This window comes from Ascaphus truei, chromosome 3 (assembly GCF_040206685.1).
Source record: "Ascaphus truei isolate aAscTru1 chromosome 3, aAscTru1.hap1, whole genome shotgun sequence".
Classification (NCBI taxonomy): Eukaryota; Metazoa; Chordata; class Amphibia; order Anura; family Ascaphidae; genus Ascaphus; species Ascaphus truei.
The window spans coordinates 253,746,338-253,762,969 of NC_134485.1; the positions used below are offsets into that span (position 1 = coordinate 253,746,338).

General features: G+C 42.6%; 1 protein-coding gene across 17 annotated transcripts in view; it reads right to left on the reverse strand.

Moving 5' to 3' along the window:
- MCF2L (MCF.2 cell line derived transforming sequence like) overlaps positions 1 to 16,632 on the reverse strand; it is a 268,085-nt gene that overhangs the window by 20,617 nt on the left and 230,836 nt on the right. For all 17 annotated transcript variants that reach the window (XM_075590656.1, XM_075590662.1, XM_075590659.1 and 14 more), the window contains 10 exons: positions 15,535 to 15,694; positions 14,779 to 14,855; positions 14,587 to 14,672; positions 11,851 to 11,917; positions 6,354 to 6,469; positions 5,958 to 6,027; positions 4,910 to 5,002; positions 4,694 to 4,786; positions 2,077 to 2,202; positions 635 to 856 (listed from right to left, as the gene is read on the reverse strand). In XM_075590656.1, coding sequence (XP_075446771.1) covers positions 635 to 856; positions 2,077 to 2,202; positions 4,694 to 4,786; positions 4,910 to 5,002; positions 5,958 to 6,027; positions 6,354 to 6,469; positions 11,851 to 11,917; positions 14,587 to 14,672; positions 14,779 to 14,855; positions 15,535 to 15,694 — 1,110 coding nt within the window. The remainder of the gene's footprint in view (positions 1 to 634; positions 857 to 2,076; positions 2,203 to 4,693; positions 4,787 to 4,909; positions 5,003 to 5,957; positions 6,028 to 6,353; positions 6,470 to 11,850; positions 11,918 to 14,586; positions 14,673 to 14,778; positions 14,856 to 15,534; positions 15,695 to 16,632) is intronic.

The window sequence follows — 16,632 nt, forward strand, 5'->3', positions numbered from 1 at the left end:
CCGAGTGCCCAGAACGGTCCCGGTTCTCTGGAGGTATGTGTCATTTCCAAATGTGAAGTAGTTATGGGTCAGAATAAATTCAATGCATTTAGTCACTGTCTCTGTGAGTGGCTTCTGCGGTCCCAGAAAGTATCTGCAGGCTGAAATCCCATCCTCGTGGGGGATGTTCGTATAAAGTGACTCTACGTCCATGGTTGCTAGTAGTGTTCCTGTTGGGAGGGGGCCAATGGCATTTAGTTTGTTTAGCAGGTCCGTGGTGTCCTGGATATAGCTGGGTGTGTTCCTGACAAGTGGTTTTAGAATGCCCTCCACCCAGTCAGAAATATTCTCAGTAAGTGTGACAGATTTAGAGATAATTGGGCGCCCAGGGTTACCCTCTTTGTGCATCTTAGGGAGCATATAGAATGTGCCAAATAACACAGATAACAAAATAGCAGTTTTGTATTAATCTGCGCAGATTTAAACTGTAATAATCCGTCAGCGGACATTAGGTAACTAAGGATGTACAGTATTACTATAGCAATCCCTTCCAGGGACATATATGAGAAGTCAAATGTGTGCAGCAGTTATAGGATTCAGGTACATTATATGGATTAGGCTTTGTAAGTGTCCAGACTGTGATATGCAGACTTACATTTAAGGAATGTTTGTAGCTGTAAGATGGCGCCTTCTCGTATCCCTCCCCATTTTCTTCCCTCTTCTTGCAGAACAGCACTGCCTTCTCATGCAGAAACAAGTGTCTTTGCATTGGCTTAAACCTGGCGAGGTCCTTTACTTTCGAATGGCCTTTCTTATGATCTGTCCAGACACTAAACGATCCTTGCATCAAAAGTTTGCCAAGGTCATTTAGGTTACCCTAAGAAAGAGTTGGAGAGTAATTTATCCTCTGGGTCAGACCACATTGCAACCATCTGTTTTGAGCAACATTAAAAACACTCACAAAAAAATAAAGAGACCCAGTGGTCTTTTTGGCCTGATTCTAATCAAACACTGGTTGTTCACGTTTGCATATTGTGTAATTGTTACATTTCTGTGTATGGTAACACCTCAGCTGGATTCCAGTAACTATCATGAATGTTACATTTCTCAAGTGAGTCAGATATACTTGCCAAAAACGATGGATTACGCCAGAAGTGCGCAAAGTGGGGGGCGAGCTCCCCCGGGGGGGCAGGAGAATTTCCAGCGGGGGAGCTGCAGCTACAGAGGTCATTTAAATTAAATTCTGGGGGGACCGCGCGAGGCCTCTGCAGCTTCTCCTACCTTATCTTCGGCGATGTATCGCCATGGTAACCGGCGGCACGTGACGTCACGTTGCCATGGCAACGTGAAGTAACACAACCCCGCAATGTCATTCGACGCTGGAGCCGAGGAGGAGGGGGCACGAGCCAGGAGGTATGCAGGCAGGGGGGGGTGCAATTTAAACCCCTGGATTACGCAGTTGCCAAGCAAGGTTTTTACAATGTGCACGTGGATAAAGGATTCATTATGAAAAGTACCCCTAATTCTTGTGGCGAGCCATTATTTATTTATATTATTCATCCGGGGTAACATTTTAACATAACGAATACAACTACTTTTTATTTAAAAACAAAAAACTTACAGTTCCACTTTCTATTGAAAGAAAAAGCCATTTGTTTTCAAAATTATATTGTCATTACTGTTTCTAGAGATTCAAAATTTTAGAAAATGCCTATAACGACATAAAAAAATTGCTTTTCCCCAATGTGTGAAAGGTTTATGACGTCTTGAAATTAGGGGCCACTAATAAAATAGGACCACTAATATTGAGGTCACTTTCCAACTGGCTAGAAGGATTTATAATATAAATGTAAAGAGTGTACTTATCTAAAATATACGTGTATAAAGGTACATCGTTTTGATAGGCACGTGGACATAGAGAACATAAGATTCTTGTTTTGAAAACCATGCTACAGTCAACGATTATGTTTGGCTAACAAGAAAAGAATAATAACAATTGAGAAGTCTCCCACGCCTTCTAAAACTCAATATTAAGAAAGTGTATCCATATGATAGAGGATGATAGACAGAAATAGAAAGGTAACGTGTATGACTTGCCTCGTATCCAGTGATGGCTATCTGATGCATGGAATCATTGACGGCTTTAAGAATGCCCAGGATAGAGGTCAGTGCTTCTTGCAGGTCCTCGGCTCCTTCACAGTTCTTGCTGTACTTCAGCATTTCCTGAGACAAAAACAAGACCCCAGGGAGCACAGACACACATTTACATGCTAGAACACAGATAGCAGCAATCGCTTAATTACATGTTCTATAACCTTCATATTAAAATATACAAATAATCAATGGTGGCTATATTTCTTAATAAAAAAAATGTGATTTGGGGAAAACTCACCCACTACATTTGAGAACGTATCCCTATAGCTTTTCAGTGGTCACATGCTCTTATCTTTAGAGAAAACTTAATGTGAAGTAACCCAGAGACCAAGGGGATGATTCACTGAAGGTCGATAGATGAGGAAATTGACATTATCTGTATTTTTAATGTCAAATTTTATTTATTGCTCTATTTGCACGGGGCGATATGCCAGCGTTATTTTTAATGGTAGAGTATGCAAATGAGCATGCACATGTATGAACATTAAGAATCAATGGCTAATTACTTATTCCCATGCTATTGACTAAACTCTGATACCTGACGATATCAGCCTACTGCCCAAAAATAAATCTATATTACATCACCTACCCCAGGCTGGTGTTAGGGGGTGGGGGAGGGGTGTGTGTGTGTGTGTGTGTGTGTCACTATGGGAGATAGTGATGTACAGTATCTGAGGCTGCCAAAGCTTCGCAAGTGAATTCTTTTAGGCACAAAAAGGGTTAATATAAAATAAACTAAAAAAGCATGACATCTATACTGTATGTACAAATGTTAAGCATTTATTAGCCAAGTGGCCAGCTAGTCACGATCTTCTAAGCGGTTAAACTGTTAAGACGTTATACAGTATACAATATATATATTGGTCGACAAATCACCAAAAATTCTACTCGCCGAACAAAAAAATCTACTCGCCACCTAGTACCACACGTGTGCTGCTTGGGCCAATAGGAGTTCGCCACGATGTTAAATCCACTCACCCGGGGCGTGCAAATGTATAGGTTTGTCGAACACTGTAATATATATATATATATGTATATATATGTGTGTGTGTGTGTGTGTGTGTGTGTGTGTGTGTGTGTGTATATATATATAAATGTACATACAATGAATAACTTCTTATAACTGTACAACGTTATAACAGTTTAACCCCTTAGAAGATCGTGACTAGCTGGCCACTTGGCTACTAAATTCTTAACATTTGTACATACAGTATAGATGTCATGTTTTTTTAGTTTATTTTATATTAACCCCTTTTGTGCCTGAAAGAATTCACTTGCGAAGCTTTGGCAGCCCAGATACTGTACATCACTATCTCCCATAGTGTTTTGTAAGCAATCCAATGAGATAACCCTATGATATAAAAGGGTGATATCTGCCCCCTTCCCCACAATTGCATCGCTAGCGCTGATTGACGCACATTTCTATGACTGACCGCTTATTTTTATCGCATGCATTACTTAATGCTATGTTAACGCACTTGGGAATGAACATCGCAACCCATTTATAATTTCAATCTCTATATGAACACAGTGACTCAACATACACTATAGTTTAAAATTAAAGTGTAAACTTTTTCAACCTTCGAACTTTTTTTTTTTAAGTTCAACTAGTGTATATATATATATATATATATATATATATATATATATATATATATATATATATATATATATATATATATATATATATATATATATAATTGTACCAGATGTAGATCCGGAAAACAGAGACAGCACACAGCCAGGGAGGTACAAAAGCACTGTATTCATAAGAAGTACATGGCACTGCATCCAATGTTTCGGTCATCAGAGCGTGACCTTCCTCAGGGGCGTGCAGTGAATGAGTGCCAGTGAAACACCATAAATACCCACATCAATCAATATATATAAATGAAATAAAGGAAAGCCTCATACTTTGGCTTGAAATTCACTTGGATTTTGAAAATTTGTAATGAAGTTTGACTAGCACCACCAAACAAACTTTGACGTTCGCGAAGTTTGGATTTCAAACCCACGAACGTGCCGATCCTTAGAAAACAACAATAAATGCTTAGGCACAGGGCTGACAGGTACACCACCTGATACCCCATATTGAATGTACACAATATGGCATATAACCTCACGCCACTAAATGCAGCATAAATAAAACTTGGCTTCAATAGGAGTTTCCATGTTATAGTTCCCTGATCGCCACTATTACAGTTTCCTGTATTAACTCTGTTAAAGTGCATTTAAAGATTTTATTTAGGACTTACCTTAATTTATACAGGACATTTCTTATCCAGGACTCTTTCACCTTAGTTTTTAATTCCTAGAAACTTAGCTACAATGCCGTACCAAGGCCAAATGCTAGAAGCAAGGCGCTTCATGGCTAGTAAAGCAGGCAGGAAACTTCAAAGCAAGTACAGTATAACCTGTGGTTTTGACATCAGATATGACAGACTATTTGGACCAAGGACTCTTTATTTTCTTCCCAAGTTAAAGTGTGTCTATAGATGTACATCACACAGGCATATGTACTCATTATACTGAATGTGCTAACAAGCATTTACCCACATACCTTTAACAACAGTTGGTACTTGGTTATCCTCTGCACAGGTTTAAGTAAATAGGAGTCCAGGCTTAGCTTGTGATCCAGTTTCCTCTGACATTCCTACAGTGCCAAATGTAGGAGACACACACAAAAAAAAAATGATGATTCATTTTATTACCATATTCCAACTGGTTATACTCAAAGGTAAATTGAAATTCATTCACTCAACAGTTTTGTGACTACCTGAAAAAATGTTGCATCTGAGCACTGTCTCCATAAACTCTCTGACCGTGGCTTGTTCTGGCAGTATCTCTCATATATCTGAAAATCTTCCATCTATGTTGGGATAAACAATAATATAAGTGTAAAGTTACATACCAATTATATCCTGAGTGTCACATTGGGGTATTTTTATTGGGTTGTAGTGAATGGGTTTCTTTTTTTTCTTTACATTTGATTTTTATTTTACTATTATGTATACTTTGAAACAGTCCATGGATTGGCAATGGTAAACTGTGACGCAGTAACAGGAGAGTCAGCAATGCACTATGTTCAGACGCACAGCACACAACTAAAATGTGCCTGTTTACTAAAATATAGGGTTCTAAAGAAATGGTGCGAATGTGTGTAACATTGTTGTAATGTATATACTTTTACCTAGATTAACTGATCCTTGGAATCGCTTTTTAATGTAAAGCATATATTGTTATAGGGATGAAGGAGTGGCTCAGGGCCTCCTTGTGACCTTGGGCAAGTCATATTATCTCCCTGTGTCTCAGGCACAAAAAATAGACTAAGCTCTACGGGGCAGTGACTGGTGCCTGCAAGTATTCTATGTACAGCAATGCATATACTTTCAGCGCTACACAAGAAAGAACTTACTATATTCGAGAGATTATGTGGTATATAACATTTTGTAGTTCTGAACACATGTTTACAGTATATAATGTTGTAGTTTGACTAAACAATCTCAATCAAATATCTTGTATTATTTTAACACGTGGTATGTACAGTATGTTACCGACATGTATACCACTTGTAAATGTGTCACACAAATGATTCGGTATGGCACAGCTGGGAAAGCATCTGATATGATGAACAATGTTGCATACCAAGATCAAAGATAAAACGGTCCTTCCCACTGCTGAAAGCCCATGGTTAAATAGAAGGCAAATGTTGTTTTCCTTCACATAAATTACACATTTTCATGGCAGTTTTCCTCACCACAGAAAGATTAATTTATTCAGTCGGCAGATGTTAATAGATCTGGTCTAACTGGTGTTAAACTTACCCTTTCTAGAAAACATCTTCCCACTAGTTCTGGATAGTCAATGTAATTTTCCAGTTCTCTCAGGAATATTCTAAAGAAAAAAAACACGTGTTGTCAAATGTGGAGACAAGAACAGATAAAGCGTAATATCCATCCGGTTATATGTTCTTCAATTAAAATGGATGAGCAAATAAAGAAGACTATATGGCAATACAAATCTATGTTGTTGTACAAGGTGTTAAGATACACCTGGCAAGTCTCCAGTAGCAAACAAGCTACACTAAGCACTGCATATCACTGATCTCTTGCATGTAAATGATTTGTACACTAGGTCTCATCTGCAGAGAGAATCTGTGCGGGTTTTTTCCCCTAAGGGGAATAATGTGACATTTTGAAAGTTGAAAAGAGAAATCCAACCTGTTATGAAAATGATAAATTTCTTCCATATTGCCAAACAACACGTCCTTCTTATTTAGAAGCATAGGAGAAATAAGGTGCGTCGCTAAAGGATTCTCCATCTCAGCAGCATAACCCTACAAAGAGCATGGAGGCATTATTTAGACGTGGCAGTTCTTATCCATATACCCAGTTACCTGAAGCAGTATACACAAGATCTTGTAATGGAAAGGTCAGCAATACATTGCCAGATGATGATACATCACTGAGTTCTACATCATCAAATGAAAAAATGTCTCTAAAACATATTTGTCTCCTCTTATTGGCACCTAGACTCATTAAAAAGGCGCAATCCCACATTGGACCTAGTACAGATAAGACTGACATGTTTTAGAGGTGAACAAAACGTGATTGATGCCATTATATATATATATATATATATATATATATATATATATATATATTACAAAAAAAGAAGACAGCGCGGCTCCCATAGCATAATACTGTTGTAAAATTTTAATAATTGCCCAATACCTAGATTACGACCACTCACAATGTTTAAAATGAATACAAGCAAGGATCTCAATATAACTAGGACTTCACCCGTTCCTCCGTCACATACACCAGATCCACGTGTATGGATATCACCAGACCTCCGCCACGAGTGTGCGTCCACACGGATTCACTTCCTGGTTGAAGTCTCGGATGTTTACAGCATACAGCATACAGTGTACCATAACCGAATAGTAGAATCGTCACGGGAAGGGTTTGTTTTAAAATCTTCAACACTGATTAGTCTGACTGAGGACGTTTGCCCATCCTGCATTGAGAGCGTATTTCACCATAAGGACAGAAACAATTAACCGGATGGTGGTGATTATATCACGCAATGCCTATTTTATTTGTACTTTTGTAAGTGCATTTTTATCCCCCCTCTCCCCCTTCCCCTCATTAAATTTACTATTTTACGCTATGGGGCGTGCGCTCTCTCCTCTCTTTTTCTCATATATATATATATATATATATATATATATATATATATATATACACATATATACTGAGTTAAGTTATGGTGAGTAAAAAAAGTGACAAAAATCCTCCACAGCAGCGTTTCCCAAATGGTGGGTCGCGACCCGGCACCGGGCCACGAAAGCAAAATGCCTTGTCGGGGGGCATGGCTAGGACACAGGACACAGGGCAGAGCGGTCGCACTTCTGCTAGGCTCCGTGAAAAACCAAAACTAAAAATCTGCGGCTGCTTAGCTGTGTACTTGTGCAGGACCCCATGCAGAGAAGCAATCAGCAGTAGCTCTGCCTCTAACACTTCCTGCATCTTCACGGCACCAGGTCAGGGGGGAGGGAGGTCATGTGGGTGGGTATGGAAGCCCAGAGCATGCACAAGCTGTGGAACCCTAGCTTCACTCCAGCAAGCCTTGAAGAAGAAGAGAACCTGCCTGCTCCTGCTCCATTGTGTTTCCGACTACAAGGTAAGTGCAGCAGCAGCCCCCCCCCCCCCCGCTTCTCCCCAGCAGGCAGAAAAAAATTAACTAACAATTGCACTGCAAGCACTTTTGGACATTTTATTGCACGGGGACTACTGGAACTGGGTGCCCCAGGTCTCTCTCTCTCTCTCTCTCTTTGCCCTCCTTGTTCTCTCTCTGCCCCCCCCTCCTGGTCTCTCTCTGCCCCCCCCCCCTGGTCTCTCTCTGCCAACCCCTGGTCTCTCTCTGCACCCCCTGGTCTCTCTCTGCCCCCCTCTGGTCTCTCTCTGCCCCCTCCCTGGTCTCTCTCTGCCCCATTCCTGGTCCCTCTCTGCCCCCACCCTGGTATCTCTCTGCCCCCTCCCTGGTCTCTCTCTGCCTCCTCCCTGGTCTCTCTCTGCCCCCCCCTGGTCTCCTTCTGCTCCCTCCCTGGTCTCTCTCTGCTCCCTCCCTGGTCTCTTTCTGCCCCCTCCCTGGTCTCTCTCTGCCCCTCCCTGGTCTCTCTCTGCCCCCTCCCTGGTCTCTCTCTGCCCCCTCCCTGGTCTCTCTCTGCCCCCTCCCTGGTCTCTCTCTGCCCCTTCCCTGTCTCTCTCTGCCCCCTCCCTGGTCTCTCTCTGCCCCCTCCCTGTCTCTCTGCCCCTTCCCTGGTCTCTCTCTGCCCCACCCCTCGTCTCCCTCTGCCCCCTCCCTGGTCTCTCTCTGCCCCCCCCTGGTCTCTCTCTGCCCCCCCCTGGTCTCTCTCTGCCCCCCCCCTGGTCTCTCTCTGCCCCCCCTAGTCTCTCTCTGCCCCCCCTAGTCTCTCTCTGCACCCCCTGGTCTCTCTCTGCCCCATTCCTGGTCCCTCTCTGCCCCCACCCTGGTATCTCTCTGCCCCCTCCCTGGTCTCTCTCTCTGCCCCCTCCCTGGTCTCTCTCTGCCCTCCCCCTGGTGTCCCTCTGCTCCCTCCCTGATCTCTCTCTGCCCCCTGGTCTCTCTCTGCCCCCTCCCTGGTCTCTCTCTGCCCCCTCCCTGGTCTCTCTCTGCCCCCTCCCTGGTCTCTCTCTGCCCCCTCCCTGGTCTCTCTCTGCCCCCTCCCTGGTCTCTCTCTCTGCCCCCTCCCTGTCTCTCTCTGCCCCCTCCCTGGTCTCTCTCTGCCCCCTCCCTGGTCTCTCTCTGCCCCCTCCCTGGTCTCTCTCTGCCCCCTCCCTGGTCTCTCTCTGCCCCCTCCCTGGTCTCTCTCTGCCCCCTCCCTGTCTCTCTCTGCCCCCTCCCTGTCTCTCTCTGCCCCCTCCCTGTCTCTCTCTGCCCCCTCCCTGTCTCTCTCTGCCCCCTCCCTGTCTCTCTCTGCCCCCCTGGTCTCTCTCTGTCCCCCTCCCTGGTCTCTCTCTGCCCCCTCCCTGGTCTCTCTCTGCCCCCTCCCTGGTCTCTCTCTGCCCCCTCCCTGGTCTCTCTCTGCCCCCTCCCTGGTCTCTCCCTGGTCTCTCTCTGCCCCCTCCCTGGTCTCTCTCTGCCCCCCTCTGCTCCCTCCCTGGTCTCTCTCTGCCCCCTCCCTGGTCTCTCTCTCTGCCCCCTCCCTGTCTCTCTCTGCCCCGTCCCTGGTCTCTCTCTGCCCCCTCCCGGTCTCTCTCTGCCCCCTCCCTGTCTATCTCTGCCCCCTCCCTGTCTCTCTCTGCCCCCCTGGTCTCTCTCTGCCCTCCCCTGGTCTCTCTCTGTCCCCCTCCCTGGTCTCTCTCTGCCCCCTCCCTGCCCCCTCCCTGGTCTCTCTGCCCTCTCCCTGGTCTCTCTCTGCCCCCTCCCTGGTCTCTCTCTGCCCTCTCCCTGGTCTCTCTCTGTCCCCCCCCCGGTCTCTCTCTGCCCCCCCCCCGGTCTCTCTGTATGGACATTCTTATCTGTTTTATTTTACCTATAGGCCAGTATAGGCGATAAATTTTTTAGTAGGGCACGAAGTAGAAGTATAAAAATAACCGGGCCATGGAAAAAAAAGTTTGGGAAACCCTGCTCCACAGCAAAGCAAATATGCAAATGTAAATACAACTGTATGCTCATCTGCATGTCTTAGGCAGGTCTGCAACCCCGCCTTTCACCATTATCACCCAGCAGACAGCACTTCCACTGCAGCAAGGGATTCTGGGAATCCCAGAATCCCTTACTGCTGTGGAAGTGCTGTGTGCTGGGTGATAATGGTGAAAGGCGGGGTTGCAGACCTGCCTAAGACATGCAGATGAGCATACAGTTGTATTTACATTTGTATATATAATCCACAGAAGCAGCCGGCACTCCACTTGCAAGTAGAAAAAATTGGGTGCGTGTCCCAATAATAAACCATACGATACCGTTTGAAGCACGAGATCAGGAGACAGCACTCTGGTAAGTTTTATCACAAGTTTTTGTATTGAAAAAGACACATAAACCGACGTTTCGGTCCACCAGTGGGACCTTTCTGACCACCTCGTATGGTTTATATATATATGTATGTATGGCAAGTATTTGTACATCATTTCTTAGACCATGTTTGAAAAACAGAAGTATGAGGTACAATAATCACACTCTTATTCCTGTCTTGCAATTCTATTACCATTGTCTCCTTTCCTAGTTTGTCTCACCATATGGCACAGCTGGCCTTAAACCTGAAGAGATTCTCATTGGAATGGAGTTTGCAAGGAAGTCACTCAAAATGATTAGTTGCAACATACCTATATTGGTCCGTTTTGTTTTTAATGGCACCAATCTATTTTTTTCCCCTATGAAACCTATAATGTACATAAGGTCACTTTGGTGAGGGGGGACTGCCCTTTAAACAGGCATTTCTGGAAAAGTGAAGGAATATTATATATACATATCAAGAAATTACAAAACTCCAAGACACCAAAAGTTGTGTCCCTGGTTCCCGAGATACTGACTGGGAAAAGTGCCACCAGTACTTCATGGATATTTCAATTCCCCCACATCCCAAGGGCCAATAGTACACCTCCATGTTGTTTCCCTGGAGGGCACAGGACCACACAGCCCCCAGTGGCAATCATCTTGGGAACCAGGGAGTCCCCTGACCTGAAAATACAGCATTTCAGCTCCAAGGACCCTAACGTCGAAAAACATTTTTTTTTAAAAAGGGGGATGTAAGGGGTGGCAAAAAAGAGCTGCCCCTTTCTAGTCATTAAAGAAAATAACATTGTGTTAATCATGTTTTATTGTCTTTAAAATATTGGTGTTAATATTTATTTGTGGGAAGTAAAATTGCTAATGAGCCAATTAGGGCATGGATCATATTTATTCCACATTCACTAAGCAGTCAGTACTATTGTTCAGGTTAGGAAATTACACTATATTATTTAAGAATCACTTAAGGGTTAATATTGGTAACAAATTGCAGAATTCAGAAAAAAAAGTTATTGTGGAGCATTTTGTTTCCTTTTCCAAAATGTTTTTTTTTCTCCTTCAGTTGAAGCCACATTGTTGGGATCAGAAAGGAAAGAAAGATCAAGCCTGAAACAGCGTTAATTATAACAAAGATAGTGTATTCTGCCATGTGGTACCCATTAGAAGTAACCCAAGAAACCCTGGGTTAGAGAATTATGCGAGTGTAGGGTTACTTACAAATGAAGTACATTAGGGAGCTCTAAAAAAAATAAAAACGTCTATTATTCTATACAGAAAAGTACAGTTCTAAGTTGCTTACAAAAGTTTATTCTTACAGTCATAGTGCGAGAAAGTTGAAACATATTTGCAATCGAACTTTGAAAAACTTTTCATTGGCCACAGGATTTTAAAATGTGGCGAACACACATTTTACAAGTAGATACAAAGTTCTAAGAGTTTCAGAAAAGTGCTTTTTTTTAATAAATTCTCAGACTGTCTTTCATTTTTATCGTTAACATTAGTTGGAATCAGTCACAAGAATATTAGTGCAGGAATCTGCCCAATGTTCCTTAGAATTTCAGTAATAAAAGCTAGAGGCGAGAAAACCCACAAACGCCACATTAACACTTTACTTCGGAAGAGATGCCGTTGTACTCCTACACTGACCAAATAAACCGGTTGTACTTATGCTGTATACAGTACCTCAAGAACAGACAGCAATTCCTCCACATAAACTCGTTCTGTCTCAATAAGTTCATTGATGACATGCCTGGAAACATAAGCAGCAGAAGGGAAGAACGTTTGTTACCACCGTTTCAAACCTCCTTTATCAATGGTCAGACTTGACAATCATTCTGTAATACTCTACTTGAGCGACAATTCAAATGAAATCTATTGACTGACAAATACTTTTGCAATGTTATTTTGTTACCTAACCAGAATCATGTCTACATAAGTGGTGGGCAGTGTAAGCTATTAAGGGACCCTCCGCTTTGGACTCACCCAAAAGAACAATAACATATCAAAGCCCCCAAAATGCTCAGTTCGCCTGTTTAAATGTGTTAATTATATTCAAGCAATATCCTACATGTGTTTTTTTGTTTTTAATAAATCAGTTCTGTACTATGAGAAAATACTTGTACCATTAAAAAAAAAATGTTTTAAAGACATTTTTTAATGTTTCTAATGTACAGTGTAGAAAGCATTTCCAAAGTGGCAGTCCCCATCCCCATCTGATAGGCTCTGGCTCTTGAGCCCACCCTCTCTCTAGCAGTGCACCAATTGTATCTAGTAACTGCCCAGTCAATCATATTACAAGAAATACATTGCCCATAATACTGAATTAAATAACCCTGAGCAAGAGATCGATTACAGGAGAATGGATCGATCTGCAGCTTAGCTAATCACTTGTCAGTGTGCAGATTGTATTGATGCACTTATTGATTCACTTATTGAATGGGAAAATAATTTTTATTTTTTTAAATGACAGCTTGAACTGCAGCTTTAACCTACGTTAAAGCCTGTTAATCATATCCCAGTATTCACTATGGCAGTGGTGTTCAACTCTTGTCCTCAAGACCCCTCCCCCAACAGGCCAGGTTTCGTTAACTCAAGGAAAATAACATACACAGATCAGGGGCGCGCAAACTTTTTTTTTTGCGGCGCGGTCGTGTGACATCATGTGACCCACGGCGTCATTTGACGTCACGTTACCAGGGCAACCGTGATGTCACATGACCCTACGGCATCATTTGACGCTGCATTGCCATGGTCACGCGTCCTGAATCCCAGTAAGCAGATGTTGCAGAGGCCTCGCGCAGTCCCCCGGCATTTAATTTAACCTCTGCAACCGACTGCGCCCCCCTAAAAAATCTGGCGCCCCCCAGTTGGCACACCGCTGTTTTAGGTAACGTGACATTATTTTCCCTGATTTAACAGAGCTTATGGCATCTAGGCCTGAGAGTATAGCGCTGAACATGTCAGTACAAAGGAAACAACATTTACAGTCATAGTATGAAGTTTTACACAGGATGATATTGTCATGATCGGGGTATGAGGGGTTAATGGGATCTGTGTATATGTTGATCTGCATCCCCCTGCTTCCGCAGAATTGTCCCAAGTCTTAGATTTATTTCCCCAGCAGTCTGTGTTATATTCCTGTATGTGTATAAATCATGTTGGGAGGGAAAGGGTTAACCATATTGTGTATATGTGGATCTGCATTTCCCCGCTTCAGCAGAATTAATTGCTATGTTATGTATTAACATGGAGGGAGGGGGAGAATTGTATTGTATCCCTGACAATTGGTAAAGTATAAAAAATTATAACTTTGGCTTTATATATGCTAGAAAGGGGAAATTTGGATATGCTTTCTTATGCCAAGAACCCGTGTCACCTACCTATTGTTAATCTGATTTATGACATGTGAAATATAATTATTAGTTATCTCTGTTTTTACTATAACTTTGGATAAGTTTGGAAGCTTGCCAGATGACAGCTTTGATGTGTAATTGTATAATCAAAGGAAGATACTTAAAGGTCCCCTGTGGAGGTTAGCCAGAGGTGAGAAGAGACCTGGACAGCAATGGAGGTGACTCGCCTCATTCCATATGCAGCCAGATCTCACAGATGGACACTAACCATTGTGACCTGTTACAAGTAACACCCTTCATAAAAGTCCCCTGCCAATAAACATTTTTGCTAGCCAGGATGGCACCCAGTCCTCATGTCATTTTTTTTTATAAATGGGCTGGCCAAGTAAGAACAGGGGAGGGGTGTATTCATGAGGGGCTGGGTAAACCCTGCTTCTCGCGTTACCTGTCAACCTGTGATTGGGACAAGGTAATTGTTCACCAATAACTGAACTGCCATGTTAGAAATGGGGGCCTGCACCTATATAGTTGCTTGCACCCCTTATTCCTGAGCTTGTCGTGATTGTAACAACTTAAGGAGGTGCTATTCGGCTGAATACCTCCTTATCCAGCCCCAGTAAGTGTAAATATTTCTGTAATGTTATTTGCTTGATGTATTGTCTGTTCTGCTCATGGGAAATAAACTCATTCAGTTTACTATATCTTAATCTTGTTCAATCTGGCCCGGTTATTCTATATATTATCTGTTCTCTCGTGACAGGCATACAATAGGTTGAGATGAACTAGACCTTGTGTAGCTACTGGGTCTGTGTTTGTCCAACAATTCACTATACACTGGAAAAGTGTATAAGTCCAATCATAAGGCTGGTATGACAGTCTGGGAAGAAGTATCAGTATATCCAATTAACCGCAGCTTATGCTTGTTCACTTGTGAGTTAAGTTATCACATGTAAACCAAACGTAGTAGTAAAGAGTTATGAAGAAATAGCATGCATTCCACGTTAGTGAGGCAGAATTCTGTTTGCAATTCTGTTTCACCGAGTCTATTGAGCCAAAACATTCTTACCTTCTTAACACGGCAAGATTTTCTTCATCCTCCATCATTGAAGTACTCCTCGAGGGAATGAAGCCTTGATTCCCATCTACCTCACTCTACAACAAAAAAAGGGCAAAGTACTGTACACAGGTTCACTGATTTCTTTAACTGATGGTATTATTTAAATAATGACATTGGTAATGCAAATATGAGCTTCAATACCTTTACTCTGCGGTAGTTCATCCGTCGCTCAATAACAGTGTCTGTACTGGATCTGTGTTCAGAAGACCTTCGAAGACCTGGTATTAAAAAAAAATGCATATTGTGTCTGTTTGCTTATGCCTGATAATGGTTTCTGGTGTATTTTCTAATTGCCAGTTATTTGTAAGGTGTTTCTATACCGTTTTCTGTTAACATCGGTTTTGGATAGTAACTTTTACAGTTGTGCCTTGATATCTTAAGCTGTGTTTTTTATTCTAATCACCTAAAAGTTCCTTTAAACAATGAACAATTAGAAAATATTTAGAATAGGGCATATATTTACTCACCAGTTCCATGGACAGAGTTTAAAATATATTACTTTTAATGTGTGCATGTGTATATGATTAAAACACTAATGCACGCACATATTTATGAATGACAAAAATAATGTACACACTTACTGAAAGTAGAACATCAATATTGCAACACAAAATAAGGGCTCCAATTCTCTTCCCAAAACTCAAAGAAATTCTTAGCTACCAGATTCCAACAGAAACCAGCTGAAGCTAAATACATGCTATTGGATCAACTGGACATACTGTGGAAGAAAATTGTATTTAATGTTCTTAACTTTAAGTAAACTAGTGATGGCTCTGCTGCGCTCTGCAACTTGATTTATCCAGAATAAATACATTGTATATTTTATTAACTTAATTTGTTTATGTGTATATGTGTATCCAAAACGATAGAATGGATCCAGCATGTCCAGCTGTTTACCTGGAGAGGAATTAGGGGACTTTGAACATGCCTCTGGTCTGGGCGCGACAGGCTGTACTGGCCGAGTCTGCTTTGCTGCAAGCTTCTTTAGGCTTCCTTTCCTCTTCTCAAACATTTCTTGCATGCTTTCCTGCTTCTGGAACACTTTGTGGACATGTTCCTGTTTAAACACAACATTTTACTTTTAATCCAGATCCTCTAGTTATAGATGTAGCAAACCTTTCACTTTCAGAAGCATGGCCCCCTTGCAGTGCAATCACGACACCCACTCCCCAGTGCTGCGGACAGTAAGTTTTGCTGCAGTAAATCTGCATCTACCATACATCAGCGAATGCTAATATGATATACAGATGCAGCGGCCGTTATCCGACCATTTCTCTGGTTAAATCATTTGTGTTGGTCCAAGAATGTCCGCTGCAGACTAAATGGCCCATTGGATTAACCCAGCAGGTGTCCCTGCTGTGTTAATCCTACCGGGGTCTACCTGTCTGTAAGACACACCGTAAGAGATAGGCTGAAGCAGTCACTCTACCTGCACGCCTCTAACAGGCGATCACAGGGGTTTTATTTCATTTTAAACATAACAGTATTGTAGCAGGTGTCTCCGGAGCTGAACCACATTGATTTCAGGTCTGGGGACCCCCTACTTCCCGGCCCCGTTATGAGGTGCCGGTATCCCCGCCATGTTAAAATCCTGTGGGACATTGCAGGAGATACTGGCACCCCATAAAGGAGCCTGTATCTAGGGAAGTCCCTGAGGCTGAAATCAACTTTGGTCAGCTCAGAAGAACCCCTGCTCCCGCACAGTAGTATCAAACATCCCTCACCCCCCCAAAGAAAAATCATTACCTTAGCGGATAGCTGCTAAGGTAATGAAGCTGCCTACATTTTATTTTTATTCATAGTGTGTGAGAGCAGGGGGTCTCCTCAGCTAAACAAAGTTGATTTCAGCCCAGGGGACCCCCTGTTTCCCAAGATTGGGCCCCCGGTATGGGGTGCCGTTATCCCTGCCATGTTAAAATCCCACGGTCACTTGACCCACAGGATTTTAACATGGCAGGGATACCGGCACCCCATACCGGGGCCTGTATCTCAGGA